The sequence below is a fragment of the Podospora pseudoanserina genome, assembly GCF_035222485.1.
Source record: "Podospora pseudoanserina strain CBS 124.78 chromosome 7 map unlocalized CBS124.78p_7.2, whole genome shotgun sequence".
Taxonomy (NCBI): domain Eukaryota; kingdom Fungi; phylum Ascomycota; class Sordariomycetes; order Sordariales; family Podosporaceae; genus Podospora; species Podospora pseudoanserina.
In genome coordinates, this window is record NW_026946672.1 from 167088 (window position 1) to 184160 (window position 17073).

General features: G+C 51.3%; 6 protein-coding genes across 6 annotated transcripts; 5 read left to right on the forward strand and 1 right to left on the reverse strand.

Moving 5' to 3' along the window:
* The first annotated feature begins 72 nt into the window (after positions 1-72).
* On the forward strand, positions 73-2153 carry QC764_704920 (uncharacterized protein). The gene is made up of 2 exons (XM_062950153.1): positions 73-1478; positions 1551-2153. The coding sequence occupies exons 1-2, from the start codon at positions 176-178 to the stop codon at positions 2018-2020; spliced, it is 1773 nt and encodes a 590-aa protein (XP_062795768.1). The 5' UTR covers positions 73-175; the 3' UTR covers positions 2021-2153.
* Positions 2154-2466: 313 nt separating this feature from the next.
* rio1 (Serine/threonine-protein kinase rio1) lies at positions 2467-4167 on the reverse strand (the record flags this gene model as incomplete). Its single annotated transcript, XM_062950152.1, has 1 exon — positions 2467-4167. The coding sequence occupies one exon, from the start codon at positions 4165-4167 to the stop codon at positions 2467-2469; it is 1701 nt and encodes a 566-aa protein (XP_062795769.1).
* On the forward strand, positions 4122-6779 carry QC764_704900 (uncharacterized protein). The gene is made up of 2 exons (XM_062950151.1): positions 4122-5543; positions 5613-6779. The coding sequence occupies exons 1-2, from the start codon at positions 5016-5018 to the stop codon at positions 6567-6569; spliced, it is 1485 nt and encodes a 494-aa protein (XP_062795770.1). The 5' UTR covers positions 4122-5015; the 3' UTR covers positions 6570-6779.
* A 3993-nt stretch (positions 6780-10772) lies between these two features.
* QC764_704885 (uncharacterized protein) lies at positions 10773-11371 on the forward strand. Its single transcript, XM_062950150.1, has 2 exons — positions 10773-10918; positions 10990-11371. Exons 1-2 carry the CDS (start codon positions 10789-10791, stop codon positions 11313-11315), a joined length of 456 nt encoding a protein of 151 aa, XP_062795771.1. The 5' UTR covers positions 10773-10788; the 3' UTR covers positions 11316-11371.
* Positions 11372-11896: 525 nt separating this feature from the next.
* On the forward strand, positions 11897-14553 carry QC764_704880 (uncharacterized protein; the record flags this gene model as incomplete). Its single annotated transcript, XM_062950149.1, has 5 exons — positions 11897-11923; positions 11991-12841; positions 12887-13429; positions 13494-13581; positions 13643-14553. Exons 2-5 carry the CDS (start codon positions 12578-12580, stop codon positions 14551-14553), a joined length of 1806 nt encoding a protein of 601 aa, XP_062795772.1. The 5' UTR covers positions 11897-11923; positions 11991-12577.
* Positions 14554-16096: 1543 nt separating this feature from the next.
* QC764_704870 (uncharacterized protein) lies at positions 16097-16986 on the forward strand (the record flags this gene model as incomplete). Its single annotated transcript, XM_062950148.1, has 2 exons — positions 16097-16622; positions 16934-16986. 2 exons carry the CDS (start codon positions 16097-16099, stop codon positions 16984-16986), a joined length of 579 nt encoding a protein of 192 aa, XP_062795773.1.
* Positions 16987-17073: the final 87 nt, after the last annotated feature.

Here is a 17073-nt window from a genome sequence, read left to right on the forward strand (position 1 = left end):
TGTTGCTTCCACACCCCCGTGTACAAACCACCATTCAGGTAGCACAAGTCTCTTGAGGCTGAGGGCGCCAAAATTCTCGAAGGCACAGAGCTAAGAACATGCATTTCAACCATGTTGCCAGGTTGGGGGATGTGGTGGGCTCAGGAGATTTCCTTTTCTTCACTTCGTCAGTCATATGGACTATTCACTTCGAGAAGGAAGCTTGACCGGACAGAATTATCCACCTCTAACAACTCATCACAGATCCCGACCACTGGATCGTCGAGTTCCAAGGCCACGCACAGCAGACGAAAGTAGCATGAGCGCGACTTCGTGGTTTCAGAAGGCGAGGATACTTCCCATACCAACAGTCCTGCCTGACGATGACCGTCTCAACGGGTCGCCCAGGCCATCTGGTGGCAATTCCTCTCAACACTCTCGTTCAAGGGACTCGGCTTCGTATCACGACATTTCAGCAGGCCCAACAACCCATCAGTCCGCATGGTATCGATTAAAGAAGAAGCCGAAGCTTGGGTCACCAAGAGTGTCAAACAAAAGTTTTGACGGTGGTATCGTGAGCGTCGCTGGTTCACGAAGCAGCTTCTCAGCGGCGGACCAGCCCTCTAAGTTGGGCAAAAGGAACCCAAATGGACTTGTCTCTCTCGATAGCCCTCCAGCTGTTCCACCGAAGCTTCATGTCGAAACCGTGTCAACTCTCGAAGTCGTGGCATCTCGTTTGAGCATGAGCGCCAACCCAGTTATTGAGCAGCACAATCGAAAAGGGAGTGTGCCCAAATGCGGTACCGTGGCTATCGCAACCACTTTGCTCCAGCAAGTTGACAGCGCCATTGACACCAGTACCATACCGAGCCCACAGCCAGTGCCCAGCACCAGCATCGCATCCGATTTTTCCTGGCAGCAAGCAAAAGATCGGATGAACTACCTTGAACAGGAGCTCCGCCAGGCCCAGCACGAGATCGAGCATGCCCATAATGAGATCACGCAGCGAGACAAGGAGATCGTCAGGCTGGGGGAAGAGCTCAATGCGGCCAGACAGGTCCTCCCGCCAGAAATAGCCGCTTACGAGGAGCAGTTCGCTGCCCAAAACGCTCTCATCGAGCGCCTCCGCACCAAGGCAGCCGATTCTGCCGGCATGGCAGCTGAGACACCGCTCGGGCAGTCCCGACTGCAGATGACGGAGAGCAGAATTCTTGAGGCATGGCGAGAGCTTACGTTTGAGGTGCACAATTTTGTTCGCTGCTATCTGAGCATCGAAGACTTGGGTGCGCGCAAGATGGAACAGTGGGCCAAGGCCCGCGGGGACAAGCTGAAAGAAATATGTCCCGGCTATGATCGAATGGTGCTCGACAAGGCGGCATCAGATTGGTTTGTCGAGGCGGCCATCTGGAAAGTCCTACATGGTGCTGTCTTTGTTAGCTCGACGACTCATGGGAATGCCTGCTGGGCGGGGAGATACCAGAGCAGACTCGAAAAGCTGAGTGTGTTGTTCCTCGTCCGTTTCTTCTGCAAGGTGTGGTGTTTGTGTGCTAACCGCGAACGGGACGATGAAGGCGTGGCGCTGGCATCGTCCATCAAACCCTCTGAACCAGACAAAACGCGCCACTTCCACCAGTGGAAAGCAGCTACCGCTTCTCTGATCTATACCCTGGGCCCCAAAGCCACCGATGTCCAGGAGACCATCCTGGATGTATCTGACAAGCTCGAGGAGCTCATCGATCCGTTCAGATCCCGCCTGCCCATGGTTGCTGTGCGGGATATGCTTCACAAGATTGTCACAAAAGCCATCGCCTTTGACGAAACATTGTGTGGTCAGCAGAGCTGGTATTATCTTTGCTACCCGGACTTCTGCGACAACTTTGAACTAGACAGCAAGTTGGCCAATGTGGCCGAAAAAGAGTGCGTCACAGGCCAACAGGCCAAGTTCGTGATTCGGCCGGGCCTCAGTCGGACAGGAGGGAGAAGGGGAGAAGGCAACTATGCCGAAGGGCAGGTGCTGGACAAGTGGCTGGCGTGCGTTTAGTTATGCCCCTGGGTTCAACATCATCATTGACAACAGAACTTGATGGGTTTGATCCACAGACTCCAGTGGTCTATTTTATCTACCGTTAATTACCGAAGCTGTGACATGTCAATACATTTATCGAAACGCAAAACCGTCAGGGCTCTCTTTGATCAACAAAGCCAACTCTGCAGCAAGGCAGAGTGGTTCAGATCTGCTCTCAGATGTCTGATCAAGAGGTTAAACTGGTTGAGGAGGTCCCTCCAGAAGAACTCATCCTTTCAGTACATCCGGGCAGTAAGTGTTTGCTCATCATCCGGTTCGCAAGATGTTGCTATCAGTGTTTTATACATGAAGCGTAAATGGAGAGAGACTATGCCAGCTTTCACAAGGTGAGTAAAATTGCATAACTCTTGGATGAACCAACAGGCTTGCTTTTCTGCCCCAACGGAGAAAAAAAAGACAGACTACTTCCTCTTCTTAGTGGTAGTAGCAATGATCCTCTTCTTCTTCGCCTTGGGTATCTTCTCGGCCCTCTTGGCTCTCTTCTCCTCCTTGACCGTTTGCTTGTGCTGCCTCTTCTCGTCTTTGTCCTCATGCTTTTTTCCTCTTGGCGGGCCCTTGTCAAATATGCTTTGGTCGATCTCACTGCTCTCTGACCTGTCATCACCGTCCGCCGTAGTGCCATCTTCTGAGTCCTCTTCTGAGCCCTCTTCTGCGGCCTCCGGTTTCACGGAAACTGTATTGGCAAGCATGCTGTTGTAGACTAGCTGCTCAACGGGCATTTCGGCATCCCGTTCCATATCGTAGACCTCGTCCAGGGTTCGGGGGATGAACTGGTTGCGGAAGACTTCGACATCAACTTCCTCGGTCGCGGCATCCTGGATGGAAGGGCGGGTCTCGTAGAGTTGCTCGATGGCCTCGGAAAGCTCTGGCTCCTCGACAGGACCATCGATCGCCGTGATGAAGTCAAATATGGCGCGGTCCTGGAGGGTGTCAACACCTTTGCGGCGGAAAAAATCGCCCACATTCTTGATGTCCATGCGCAAGAACTCGAGGGCACGCGGGTGCTCGTGCTCGACTGACTGCGAGACGTCGATAATGTACAGCTTGTTCTTGTCATAGAGGATGTTGTACTCGCTCAGATCGGCATGTACCAGGTTGCAGACCCTGAAAAGACGGCGCATGATGCCCAAGAGCTGGATGTACACAGGCCTCCATGGGTTTTCGGTGCCCTCATCGGAAAGAGTTGCATCCCGCAGTCTTGGGTAGGCATAACCCCGTTTATTTCCCAGGAACTCCATCACCAAGACGTGAGACTTGAGCTCCAGAGGTTCTGGGCATGGAATGCCGGCAGCATGCAGACGCTTCAAGTTGCGGAACTCCTTCTCGGCCCATTGTTTGACCATCTCCCGGTTGTTCTTCTTATTGGCACCTCTCTTGAACCTATGCTCGCCTGTAATGTACCTTTCTCTGTCCTTGAAGACGAGAATGGCGGTCTTGTAAATCTTGATGGCGCGGTGCAAGGGGCGGGTTCCATCCAGGGGATCCAACACGGCACCGTAAACGTTGGCCTCCTTGCCTGTGCTGATGGCACCGTGCACCTCGCTGACAATACCGCGGCTGATCATCTTGAGCAGAATCATGCGTGTGCGCTGGTCCATCACCAACTCGTTGGTGGCGCGGTCGGCCTTGTCCTTGTCCTTGTCCTTGTCCTTGACCTCGCCCGTGCGGTCATCTCCGTTCCAGAAGTCGTCGTCATCGATTATAAGATCGGTCTTGAGCTTCCTTGCGTGCTTTGCCAGTTCGGAATCGAGGTCGTCAAGGTGGTTCGAGTTGTTGGCCTTTGGCTTCTGGGCGTTGGAGCGGGGGAGAGCTGTGGGTGCTCCATTGTTGGCGCCTTGAAGCTGACGCTGGCGGTTGACCTGTTTGGTGATGTCGCCCGAGTTACCTTCGCCACCCTCCAGGTAATCATCGTCGAGTTCGTCGCTGTAGGCCACATCATCATCGCTGTCTTCCCACAGGTACTCGTCGACACCACGCGGGGCAGCATTGGCGAGCTCAGTGGGGATGGGCTCAGTCGGAGCATAGCCTTGGTTTGGCTGGTAGGTATAGGGCGGCTGGTGCGGCGCCGCACTTCCGGGTGTTACTGGCTCCGAGGAAGACATCATGGACGGCAGGACTTTGAGATATACGAACTGTCGCAGAGGCAGGGTAGTTGGGGAGCACGGCGATGAAATGATAGATTGGTGGCGGTTGGAAGTTTTTGGTGGGGCGGACGCTCTTATCTTATCGGCGGACCGCGGGGTGGTTGCCTGCCAGGTCCGGGTGCTGCGATGCAGCAAGGACGATGCTCAATTGAGAACACGCTCGTTTATAAGGACTGCAGCAGGATGAATCAAGGTCAAACCGGGCCACACTTCAAAAGTGACATAAAGTCAAAATAAATCCAAAGCCAGATTCTAAGAGAATCAGCCAGCGTTCAGTCGCCAGAGATGACCCCATCATTTCTGGCGTCTATCATCATGAACCGTCGATTACCACTGGCAAAACATTAGCATTCACCACCAAACCTTCATCATCCCATCTAGGACGACAGGAACCTGTCGATCAAGGGACAGTAACACGTCTATCTCGGGCTACTGCCGAAGGTAGCGCCATGGCCGGTAGGTACAGTACATAGAGATGAAGCACGCGTAAGTGGAATCCAACACAGATGGACGGTGTAGGTGGCAGACTTACTTGGCTCGTGCGTCCCCTGCTATCGCCGGCGATAAGCTATTGACAACACCCACGGACGGCTGCAACACCGACAAGGCTCCAGAGTCAAAGCTCCAGACATTCAGCTGCTCATCAAGACAGGGCAGAAGTCTTGTGGGAAGTCCCCTTCTTTCTCCACCATCATCAACAAAGATGCCGAGACCCGCGGGCTGCATCTGCTCTCCTGTTTCCGTCACCACAACACCCTTCCCAGCCTAGCACTTGACGTACCCGACTTCCAGGTTGCCCCAATCCAATGGCATCTCCCGGCTCAGCCTCGTCAACAGGCGCACCTTTGCGGCCGATATCAACCCAAGGCCAAAAGCTACCACCGTCAAGCTTCGATGCCGATAATGTTCCTGTCGAGGTGCTGGTCAAGCATTTGCTTGCCGCGAAGCAGTCGCTCTCTTCCATGGCGCTTGTGCTTCGCGCCAACGGCCTTTCCACCCATGCCCGCCAGATGCACGAGGAGTCGGTTGTCCTGAGCGCGCAGACGGCCTTCTTGCGCAGTGGCATCAACGACCAGATCTTCATCCTGCGACAAGTGCGCCGAAAGATGGTTTCCGTCTATAACAGCGGGCGCAAGGATTTCGACCGGCTTATCCGGGCGCTGGACGGCGTCAATGGCCGGCTCGAGAAGACCATCCAGATGCTTCGTGATACGGTTGTGGAGCCTGCATTCCGCCCTCCAGGTGAAGAGACCAGGTCGTTGATAGACTTTGTCGATGAGGGCCAGGTTGACATACTCCGAGAATCCTTGAAATCTAGCATAGCCGAGCTCAAAGTATGATGCCATCTGTTGCTCTGATATCCTTTCTCCCTGTCCCGGTCACTAATGGTTGTCCTTGTGTAGGCCGCGCAAACCTCTTTCGACGGCGACCTCCTCCGGTTCGAAGACGATTTACGTTTTCTCAACAAACGTCTTCCGTGCGCGTCCTCGAACCCCTCCCCGTCTTCCTCGAGCTCCCACAACCAGATGCCCCAGCTCTTGGGCCAGCTCTCCGACCTCTCGCATTCCATGGCACAGCATCTCAGCTCCCTAACTCAGCATTTCGACATGTGCGTTACTGCTGTCCGGTCAACCGAGGGGGGCGCCGCTCTTGCTCGTCGCAGAGCCGCAGAAACAACCGAGGACAGCGGAGATCCCGTCTCCATCTCCGGCGTAATTACAGAGCAGGAATCTCGCATGGCCGAGCTTGAGCCAATGGATCCCCACGAGAGGGCCGAGATAATACAAGTCGTCTTGGAAGATTCGCCTCAGGTGGAGGAAGTTGTTTCGGACATACAGAATGTGCTGCAGCGCATGGAGGACGTCTTCGGAGCACTGAAAGACCAAGCCGACACGATTCGCGCCGAACATGTGTCTACTGTCAATGCGTTCGCACTGCTGGAGGATATCGGAGCCAAACTGCCGAGTTATGTTGGTGCCGAGGACGAATTTGTACAACGTTGGGAGGGAGAAAAGGAAACAATCTTTGAAAAGATGGATGAGATGGAGCGCCTGAAGGAGTTTTATGAGGGGTACTTGACTTCCTATGACCGACTGAAGGAGGAGGCAGACAGACGAAGGGTTGTAGAGGACAAGATTGCCAATACCTGGCGCAAGGCGAAGGAGATTGTGGATGATTTGCTAAGAGCGGACCAGGCGAAGCGAGAGCTCTTCCGGCAGGAAGATGGAGAGTTCCTGCCTACGGATCTATGGCCAGGAATGAACGACCCGCCCAAACGATGGGAGGTTGTGCCGGTGGAAGAGGAGCCAAGCACGCCTCGACCTGTCAAGGCACAACCGAATGTGATGAGGAATAGCTAAGATTTTGCTTTTGGTTTATTCCAGATATTGTTTTTTAAGCGGGGAGAATGGTATCTCAAGTAGCTAGGCGTTGGTTGGGTGTTGGTTTCGGGATACCCAGACTTGTATCTTTTTTTGTTATCAACAGGGCCAGTGATAGGAGATCTGTGATAATACCTACGAAACATGCTGTCTTTAATCTGACTTCCTTGTCGCTACACAAGTTTACACGCGTCGGACAGTTGAACGTCTTGAGGAAGGACAAAGTCATCTTGGCTTATACTCAGGAGTGGATCTCTAGCAAATATTGATGCGACTGATAAGAGACGGGACCACAGTGTATTCAGGGTCTCATATTGGAAGTTGCAGACGCTTTGCATGGAACTGCTGCTAATACTTGCCAGAGAGGCCTATGAACTTGCTATACTCCGCCAAATCCTTTGCCATACACTATTAACACTCTCATCATGCCTTTCTTGATGTGCGTGACTGGGTGGGTGACGTTGAATTGTGGGGGCACAGAGAGTATATGGACAGCATCCAAACTCAAGTGGAGCCAATGCCAACCCAAACGCTCGGGTCGAAACATGCATGGCGAAGGTCTTGGCGGCTGGTTCCACCAAAAGGTTGCTGTCGGAAATTTCCAAAACTTCCAGAACGGTATAGTAATTAAAAAGAAGGATTCTTTTTTTAAAGGCATTCTAACCCTGGCTTTTTCCTATTTTTTTGCTTTAGCACCTTTTTTACCTCAGCAAATTCAGCTTAAAAGCAATATCTATATACTACGAAGATTAAACTTTTAGCATATACTATAACAGAAAATACTTTAAATAAAAAAAGTTTACTTTTAATAAAAATTATAGTAAATTTATAAATATTTTCTTTTACTTTTTAATTAGCGGCTTTTTAAAGTACTTTTCTTAATTATATAATATTTATCAATTACTGAGAATTATAATAGTAATAATCATTAAAAGTGTGACGAAACCCTATCTAAAACCTCTGAAAGGGATACTAGTTGAAAGCACTTTTGAACAATCCTGGTTCGGTACAGCTAAACAGTGTACAACAATGGCTTGTCTCAATCACAATAGTCTGAATACCAACGATTGTGACTTGTATTGCATACTGCGGAACTGTCTATCTACACCAGCCAGTTCCTCCGTATGTATAGACCTTGGGACCCTGAAGTACTTATCCTGCTATTGAAATGGTGAGAAAACACACAAATACAACCAAGACACCACAAATATACCCTCAACAGGTCCCTGAATAAATACACCTGCGTGACAGTGGCTCGCTCGCAGGCCGCACTTCACGCAGGACAATGAAAAGACACTATGGGCTCGCAGGCCACATAATAAGCACCGGAATAGCCTGATCAGAGGGCCAGAATTGCCTGCACGCCTGCAAGGCTTAAAACACTAAGAAACAAAAGTCGATGTCCTGTCTAAAATAGAATGTCCGAAGCAGACCGCTTATATACATGACCCCTGAACTCTCGAATTCTCCGAGAGCCCCACTTTCTCACCCCTCTGATCAGAAAGAGGTTAGGCCTGTAGCTGCACCCCAAACTAATATAAAAATAATAGAAGTAATAATGAAAATATAAGATTTCGTGAGTTTGTTACGTTATTGTTAAGCTAGTTAATAAAGTTAAAAAAACAAGCCCTATCTATAAGAGGGCTAGTGATAACGTGGTAAAAGTAGTAATTTCAATAAAGTTCCAATCATAATACCCCCTAGTCGGAACCCACTGGCGCCCAAAGCCCCCGTCCTGACAAAGCTGTGGAAACAAGAGCATGGGTAAGAGATGCTGAGCTCTCTTTCAGCCGCAGACTACTAATGGCTCGTCAACCATGACCTCGAGGCTTGTCCCGACACGGTGCATCTGGGCGCCCTCACTTTATCCCGTCCATGCCTACTTATTGAAAACGGATGGCGTATGGACCGTGTTCACGTCGGGCAGCCAGTCGGCCAGACTGGACATAAAGGCCCTTTTTACTGCTCTTTGACGCGTAATTCTTCCACCGCTAATCTCATCCCCTTCTTGTTGACTACCCCTGACATCCATCATGGCGGCAGCACCATGTTTCCCGGCGATACTGACGCCCTTGCCAGCTCCAACAACAGATCGAATCGACATTGCCCCCCTGAGAGCCATGCTTCGACGGCAATATGACAATAAGACCATGACCACCACTTCCGGGGCGGCGACCACCGCCATGACAATAGTAATTACCACAGACGACAACCATTCTTGCACTGTTAGCCAACTGTCCCAGTCAACCTTCACGCCACTGTTCTAATGCCTAGGAACAGAGCTTCAATGGCTTCTCTACCTGCAGCTCAGCAGGTGATTACGGGGCTTGTTTTGCCAGCTCCTCCACAGATCACTGTAACTTCAATAACGGCATACAGTATCTTGAGTGCGTCTCCGTTGCCCTTGCTACGTCCAGCTGTTGGGGAGCGGTAGGCGGTGAGCCTAACTGGGAGGCCTACGAACAGTCCTGGTTCCAGACTGCATGCCCAACACCTCCCAGCAGTGTGATGGCACAGCTACCTCAGCCGTATGCTCCTTATTTGTTCCCGGAATGTTCAACCTGAATCGCTGACAGGAAACAGTTCAACAGTTCAACTCGAACTAAGCCCCGTCTCAACCATAATTCCCCCTGGACCCATTACTGCATCCCCACTCCCTATAGCCCCGAGCATCATCCCAGGCGAAGGGCCACCCTTGCTCGAAGGCGACTGCACCGCGACTTCATTCTCCATGATACAAGGTGATGACAAGGTGTTTTATGTTCCTTTCATCGGCTGCGACAACTTGAGACCGGAGTGTTGTCCATTCAGTGGTCGCACAGTGGCCGTTGCTGATGGCAGCAAACAACAAGCGAACCGTATGCCGGCCGTTCCCGGGCAGTTTCCATAACCTCAGTCAGGAGACACTGCGAAATTGGTGAAATGTCCTATGGACTATTACAGCGTTCCTGGAGGATTATATTGCCCAAAGTGAGTTGGCAAACCTTTTAGTCTGTCTTCAACGGTTATATCAACAGCGAGGCCCAGCGGTTACTTCAAGTTCACATTTACCTTGGCCATTGCAACCCCTTTTTTCAGCTCCTTGATTGAAAAGGCCTCCCCGCCTGTGATAACGGCAGGTGACGCGAAGAACCCCGCCAACTCTGATTTGCCGACGTCGGCAATCTTAAATGCGGTCTGGGCGATGGGGTATAGCCTTGGGGTGTCACAGGCAGGAGGCTCCAACGGCGGATTGGGGTTGGAGTTGGGATGCTAGTCCTACTTGGAGCCTTGGTTGCGTTTACACTGGTGAGTCATAAAAAGAAGAAGAGGGAGGCTTAACGTTTTATTGGTCCAACTGTGGCACCAGGTGGAGGAGGGATGGCATACCAGTCTGGGTATCATGCTCCACCGGGCAGTCCGCCACCTGCCTCAACTGCTTCACCAGCAGGAAGTCCAGGCCCCAAGTACGCAGGGATAGTATCATCACAATACGCCCCCAGTGCTGTCACTGCTGTTGCTAGTGGCGGCGGTAGGTACTCGGATTACGGAAAACCTGAGAATGAAGGAGCAGGAGGATGGCAAGAGCAACGACCTCTTTATCCGTCTCAGCCTGCGTATGGGCATGGGTGGCAACAACATCCAGTTTCTGATGGACACACACATCAATGGGAATGGCAACGTGAACAACACCAGCAACAAGGGCACACTTATGAACCATATCGTCGATACCAACTAGAATGACACTGTTTCTCAGTTCCTTGGCGCTTTGAGCACCATGGTCTCATATATGAAAGCCCGGACGGACGGAACATGGTCTTAGGAATGAATAGTCACAAAAACTTGTTGAATGACATTCAGTCGCCCTTCCTTCCCACATTCCTGTCAGCAGTTTGAAATGGGCGTAAGAGTGGAGCCTCCACTTCTGCCATCCAAGAGCTTCGTGATCCTTTTCAAGCACTTCGCGAGCCAACGTCATGCACCAACATTACAACCTGTTGGTTGCAGCCAAGAAGCCAACTCGGACCGCACTGCCAATAAGCTGATTAATGTTGATGACAAAACAGGATTTCACTAACGGAAGCTTCTTGATCCTCTTTCTCGATTTTATAAAGGTGTAATTTTCCAGGTGTCAGCGGACTATAGCGTTCCACTTCCACTCTTTAGTGAACTTCCTTGCCTAGCCTGTCAGCAAGGCCATAAGGCACATCTTTCCAACATGAACAACTCAGACCCATCTTCCAAGCCAGTCTTCTTTACTTACCCCGCCCAGGGAGAAGCATTGTCCAACGGGTTCCACTACAGCCAAGCGGTCCGCATTGGAAATCGAATCGAGATATCCGGCCAAGGTACGTCCATGACTGAGGCCTCTCACTTTGATATAGACATGATCTAACACGAGAGCCGTCCCCGGATTCAGGTGGTTGGGACCCAGCCAGCGGAGCCATCCCTTCCTCTCTCGCCAAAGAAATCGAGCAGGCATTCTCCAACGTCGAGTTGGCTCTCCAGGCGGCATCTCCCGACCCCAGCAAGAAGATCACCTGGCGCCAGGTGTATTCGGCTCGCTCTTTCAACACGCCGGCCAGCTTGACAGAGGAAGGCCTTGCAGCTACCGCGGCCGCACTCAAGAAGTTCTGTGGACCAGACCATCGGCCTCTTCTCACTGCTGTCGGAACACCACAACTTGCGCTCCCGCGAATGAATATTGAGATCGAGGTTGTGGCTTTGGTGGATCTGAATAACTAAACCATGTGTCGGGCTCAGACAAGGTCCTTACTTGGGGAGGCGAAATAGAAGAGTATACTGTGTGTTTTGAACTGTAGCTTCCAGTCTCCAATGCTCCGGCTACGAAAACAGATGACAGAGGCGGAGGGGCCATGCTGTATGACAGCATCCTTGGCTGAGTTGTCAACAAGCAGTGAAGCACTTCCAGGGGGAACAGATAGATTACTTCCCTATGACACGATAATAAGCAAAGGACAGCTGCGGGTGACAACAGTTTTTGTGTAGGTAAGGTAACTTTACGTTACTGTTCGGAGCAGCTTGACGCACGGTGGAGGTGGCATTTGCGTGCAGTGCCGATCTATGCAGGCCGCGAGGAACAGGTATTGTTGAAAATAGCTGACACCAAAAAGATCGATGAGGAATGACCAAATGGTCAAACCGGTGGAGTTTAACGTCTTCAGGGGGGAGCTACGAGATGCACTAATTACCCCGCATCATTCAATGTGAAGTGGAGGAGGAGCCGAGGCTCGTCGATGACGATTTCTCCATCTGTTATTTGGCCATCAGCCTTGGGAGCTCTCGACTGAGACGAGTACTTACCTAGTAGACGAGCGGCTGGAAGAAAGTTGGTAAGTTCGGATGAGATGATGACTGGTACATCATAATGATAATAATGATGATGCTGAATTCTGCCAGGCCTAATCGCCGATGCTATGCTTTGTAATGCAGCTTCGTTTCGAGATCAAAATAAAGTTGGCCGCGGCCCCGCAGTCAACCCCCTTCCCCGCAAAAACTCCAAACTGACGGGCTCGGCGGAGTTCGACAACAACCGTCTCCAACTGACTGTTTTGATATCAGGATATCACGATATGCTGTGTAGATATACCACCAAATGCTACGAAAATGTCCCCGTGGGCTCCTACGATGCTACCTAGCACCAACAAGAAGTACGACCGCTCACCTCATGCACTTCATCAATCCCGTCAGGTCCCTTTTGCGCCGGGTTATCTCCGCGTCGGCAATGACGGCAAGCTCCAAGCTGCTGTTGCTCGACATGGATGTTCAAGTGCTTTTGTTGGTGGGCCAGTGATTGTGCAACTAATTCCTGCATGGAAAGGCGCAAATCGACTTTAACGCCCCCCTGTCAGTCAAGCTTAATCAAAACGGACCACATGCCCACGCTCTTCATCCCTCTATTTCTTGGCTCCCATCTTCAACTGAGCCGCAGGAGTCCAGCATGAGACTTTGCATGTTCCATCTTCCCTCACCCCCATTTAGACAAAATGGATGAAAAGGCCGCCCGCCAAAGCCGAGAGCAATCGACATCAGCGCCAGCCACGCTCGCCGCCGAACCGCCATCCTCGGGTTCTAGTGCTTCCTCGGTGGCTCACAAGAGGGAAGCAACTTCTTCTCCAGTTGGATTACCTCCTCAAAAGTCATTCGACTCTGGAGATGATGGCCAAAGCCGTGCCATCCATCCCGATATCGACCATGAAGAGGCAGAAGCAGCGGATCCTGGCCATGAGCTTGATGTCGAACTTGGCAGAGTAAGTCCACCTCGCCGCCTTGTATTATGGTGTTAACCTTCCCAGGCGCACGGCATAGAAGACATCAGGCGCATCGAAACTCGTGGCAGTGTCAAAAGCAAGGTTTCCCGAGTTTTGAGCGTCGTCAGCCGCCGCAAGGCCAAGGAGCGTGAACGAATCCCCTTCGCCTCCGTACCCGTCACCAATCTTTACCAAGGCATTGTCGGCTGGGAAGGTCAGGATGACCCATTGATGCCGCTCAACTTTCCTAACCGCAAGAAATACCTTATCCTCTGCCTGCTCTCAGCCATCACCCTGTTGACACCCTTCGCATCGTCAATTTTGGCCCCGGGTATCACCTATTTGAACCGAGATTTTGAAAATGACAACGAGATTGTGGGCGCCATGACAGTTAGCGTGTATCTGCTTGGCTATACTGTCGGTCCATTGTTCCTGGCGCCATTGAGTGAAATATATGGGCGGAGGGTTGTTTTGAGTGCCGCAAACTGGTTCTTTTGCGCCTGGCAGATTGGTTGCGCCTTGGCGCCGACGATTGAGTCACTAATAGTGTTTCGGTTCCTCGCTGGCGTGGGTGGTGCTGGATGCTTGGTAAGTCTCGACTTGGGAAAAGACGATGGTCGTGCGCTCGTTGCTGATAACCGACTCTTCCCAGACACTCGGGGCAGGCATCATTGCCGACATGTTCAGGACAGATGAAAGAGGATTCGCAATAGGCATTGTAACCTTGGGGCCTTTGATCGGTTGGTGCACGCATTTGGGGTAACGTGGATAGCAACAGGGTTTGGCTAACTTTGTCTTCAGGCCCAACTGTTGGCCCCGTCATTGGTGGCTTCGTATCTCAAACTATCGGGTGGCGCTGGGATTTCTGGATCGTGCTGATCATATCCGTCGTGGTATGCGGGCTTACAGAGCTCTTCAACCAGGAAACGAACCCTCGCGTTTTGATTGAGCGGAAGGTGAAGCGGCTCGCCTCGGAGTCAGGCCGGAAAGATCTGAGGAGCTGTTTTGAGACCGGAGAGCAGATGAGCCAGAAGCGTATTCTTCTCAATGGTCTTGTGCGGCCAACCAAGATGCTCTTCCTGTCACCGCTCGTCTTTTTCGTCTCCATTTACATCGCCTTCACCTATGGTACGCTGTATCTGCTCTTCACCACTATTCCCCTCGTGTTCCAGGAGACTTATGGCTGGAGCATCGGCATAACGGGCCTCATCTACATTTGTCTGGGCATTGGAAACATGTGCGGGTGGGCGGTGGTCACGGCCACCTCAGACAAGGGTGTTGTTCGGCGTACCAAGCAGAACAACGGGGTGTTCGAACCAGAGATGCGTCTTTCGTTGAGTATATGGGCCAGCACGTTGCTGCCCATCACCTTCTTCTGGTACGGCTGGACGACACACTATCACACGCACTGGATCGTGCCAGTTATTGCCCTGTTCCCTTTTTCTTTTGGAATCATTGGAATCTTCATCCCTCTGACGACATACCTCATCGACTGTTATCCAATATACGCTGCATCAGCTATAGCAGCCAACACAGTCGCCCGCAGCTTAGCCGGGATGTTGCTTCCACTTGCCGGGCCATCCATGTACGAGAATCTTGGATTGGGTTGGGGCAATTCATTACTTGGGTTCATCTGCATTCTCATGATTCCCGTACCGCTATTGCTCGGCAGGTATGGGGCAAGGTTGAGAAAGATGGGCCTCCAGTTGTAGACCAGGAATTTTGGGTAACGATATCACTTCGGGCGCGGTTCCGCCAAGTTGGCAGATGGCGTCAACGGTGTTGGGTTGCCCTGTTATACATGCCTGTGTTGCATCTCGAAGAGTTTAGGTTACCGGTAGGTTGTTGACATGGCGAGATTTTGTTTTTCTTTTTTGAATTGTAGCTAGCTAGGTAGACATTTGACTTTGAAGGTATAAAGTTTGTTGGGCCATTTCTCTCAAATATTCAAGTCAACATATCATGGGGCCCCAAGAAAGACGGTCACCACAGCAGCATACCTGTTGTTTGTTAGGAGCCATACTCATTCTTTTAATCGGTGGCAAAGAAGCATCAATACTTACCCGGAAATGGCAGCGGCAATCTCAAATGTTCTCGCTTTGATCATAGCGGTAACAAGGAGAACAAAACCGGAAATCGAACCGCAGACAACTGCGAGGCGACCCTCTTACATTTCCTGCCGCTTGACAAGATCTGGACCATGATAAAGCGTGCTCCCTGCGATCGAAGCCATGTTTAGCTCAGAATTCTTCGTCCCGTCAAACTGGGTGCAAAGCATCGCGATGGGCTTGACAATCATCGACCACCATGGACCAGAGTCGTCAAAGGCGATGGGGTTGGACCTCGAACCGCCGAGACTTTTCCGGGATATGATGATGACGACGAGCATCAAGCGGTCGAGACTGTGTTGAGCGGGACACACTCTTTGACATAAAGACCAACAGCGACACGACCAAAGCATCAAGCACGACAAGCTCAAGCGCATCAATGCTCCTCCCACCTGCACGATCTTTTGAAGTGCAACGAGATCAACCTGCAAGGTGGGCACCTTATTTGTTCTGAGCAAGGCCAGATCAAAGAACCTTATGCTGACATGATTTCAAACAGAAGACTTGACAGAATGAACAAGTTGAGTAGCTGATAGATATGGACAAGAATCAACTGTGTTCTGCTGGCAGATATACTTTCCATGTGTTGAGCACTGAAGATGAGTCGATCACGGATCAACGGAGACGGAGCGGGCCGTGGACCGGCTACTGGCTGTTGCGTACAGGGGTCCATTACCGACAGCTTAGTGGCCTCCAGGGTCATGAGGGTCAGCGGATGCAAGGATGGCCCCACACAACGGCCAATAACACACGGCAAAAGGAAAAATACATTCTCCATGCAACCATCACAGCTGCATTGTGGGTGAATTGGGACGTCCCGGGAGATGGTTTGATGCTTTTTGGCATTTTATCCCGGTGGGGATTGCAACTGCAGTGCGCCATTTCCCGGAGACATGGCACTAGGTGGAGTGCCCTGAACCCAGACATCGTGGAGACATAAAGTAAACAATTTAACCTCACTTTGGACCGTCAGATGCATCTCAGCTTTGCTACCCCAACTCGCTTTTGATACCCCAAAACTTGCTGTCGGCCATCCACAAAGCCTCAGTACCTACCTACTCCAGGCCGTCGACACCATCTTACAAACACTACACCTTACGGTACTTATCGACACCGTCAACATCTAAAAACACTGCCAACGATCAACATGTTTCGCACGAGCCTTTCAAGAACCGCTACCCGTGCAGTACGCACATTGTCTACCTCCGCCACCAAATCATCCTCCATCCCTCTCCGCATCTGCGGGCGTGGGACAGGCACCCAGCAGACCATCACCATCAAAGACAAGCCATACAGCATTCAGACCGATACATACCCTGTTCTCGGTGGCGCTGACTCGGCCCCATCACCAGTGGCCTACAGCCTTGCCTCTCTTACCTCCTGCAACCAAGTAACGGGTGCCAAGGTAGCTGAGGACCACGGCATTAAGCTCGGCCAGTGGAACGTCAGACTCGACGCCGTGCTTCCCACGGACGTACTTATCAAGGGCAAGTGCGAGGGGAACCCCAACTGGGAGAGTGTGAAACTCTTCGTCAGAGTTCAGACCAACATTCTAGAGTCTGTAAAGGGAGACAACTTGGAGGCTGATGCGAGGTTTCGTCATTTTGTCAGGGAGGTGGAGAGAAGGTGCCCAATTACACAGCTCTTCAAGAGAAGTGGTGTGCAGTATGAGAGTGAGTGGCTGAACGAAGCTCTTTAAAGAGGTTGGCATGGAAGATCGTTGGTGGACATTGTACATATATACCCTCTAAGGCAGGGCGGGCTAGACATTTGTTGGGTTTATTGAGCGGGTCTTGTATCTGGTAGTTTCCTTTCTTGATTTACAGGTATCTCGGCGTTACGAAATCCAATAGCATTTGTTCGCAATATCAAGGGAAAGACATGGACAAAAATCCTTTACATGCATTAGAGCTGATGATCTTTACTGTTCCTACACAGAAAATCAGCTTACGTTACGTCGCCAAGATGCTGTCACACACATTAGACCCTCCGGACATAACGGATTTGGAGTGGTCAGGAAATCCTGCTGCTCAGTGATCAAGGCTTGGGCGCGAAGAACCAACCTGCATTCAAATGCAACTAAGTTGGCAATAGTCGCACTTGTATTTACAGCCGGAACCTACT

Excerpts from the sequence above, each read along its gene's own strand:
- QC764_704920 (XM_062950153.1), top strand. The coding sequence starts at position 176 with ATGGACTATTCACTTCGAGAAGGAAGCTTGACCGGACAGAATTATCCA. Across the intron at positions 1,479-1,550 it reads GAGCAGACTCGAAAAGCTGA|GCGTGGCGCTGGCATCGTCC; the intron begins GTGTGTTGTTCC and ends GGGACGATGAAG.
- QC764_704900 (XM_062950151.1), top strand. The coding sequence starts at position 5,016 with ATGGCATCTCCCGGCTCAGCCTCGTCAACAGGCGCACCTTTGCGGCCG. Across the intron at positions 5,544-5,612 it reads CTAGCATAGCCGAGCTCAAA|GCCGCGCAAACCTCTTTCGA; the intron begins GTATGATGCCAT and ends GTCCTTGTGTAG.
- QC764_704885 (XM_062950150.1), top strand. The coding sequence starts at position 10,789 with ATGAACAACTCAGACCCATCTTCCAAGCCAGTCTTCTTTACTTACCCC. Across the intron at positions 10,919-10,989 it reads AATCGAGATATCCGGCCAAG|GTGGTTGGGACCCAGCCAGC; the intron begins GTACGTCCATGA and ends CCCCGGATTCAG.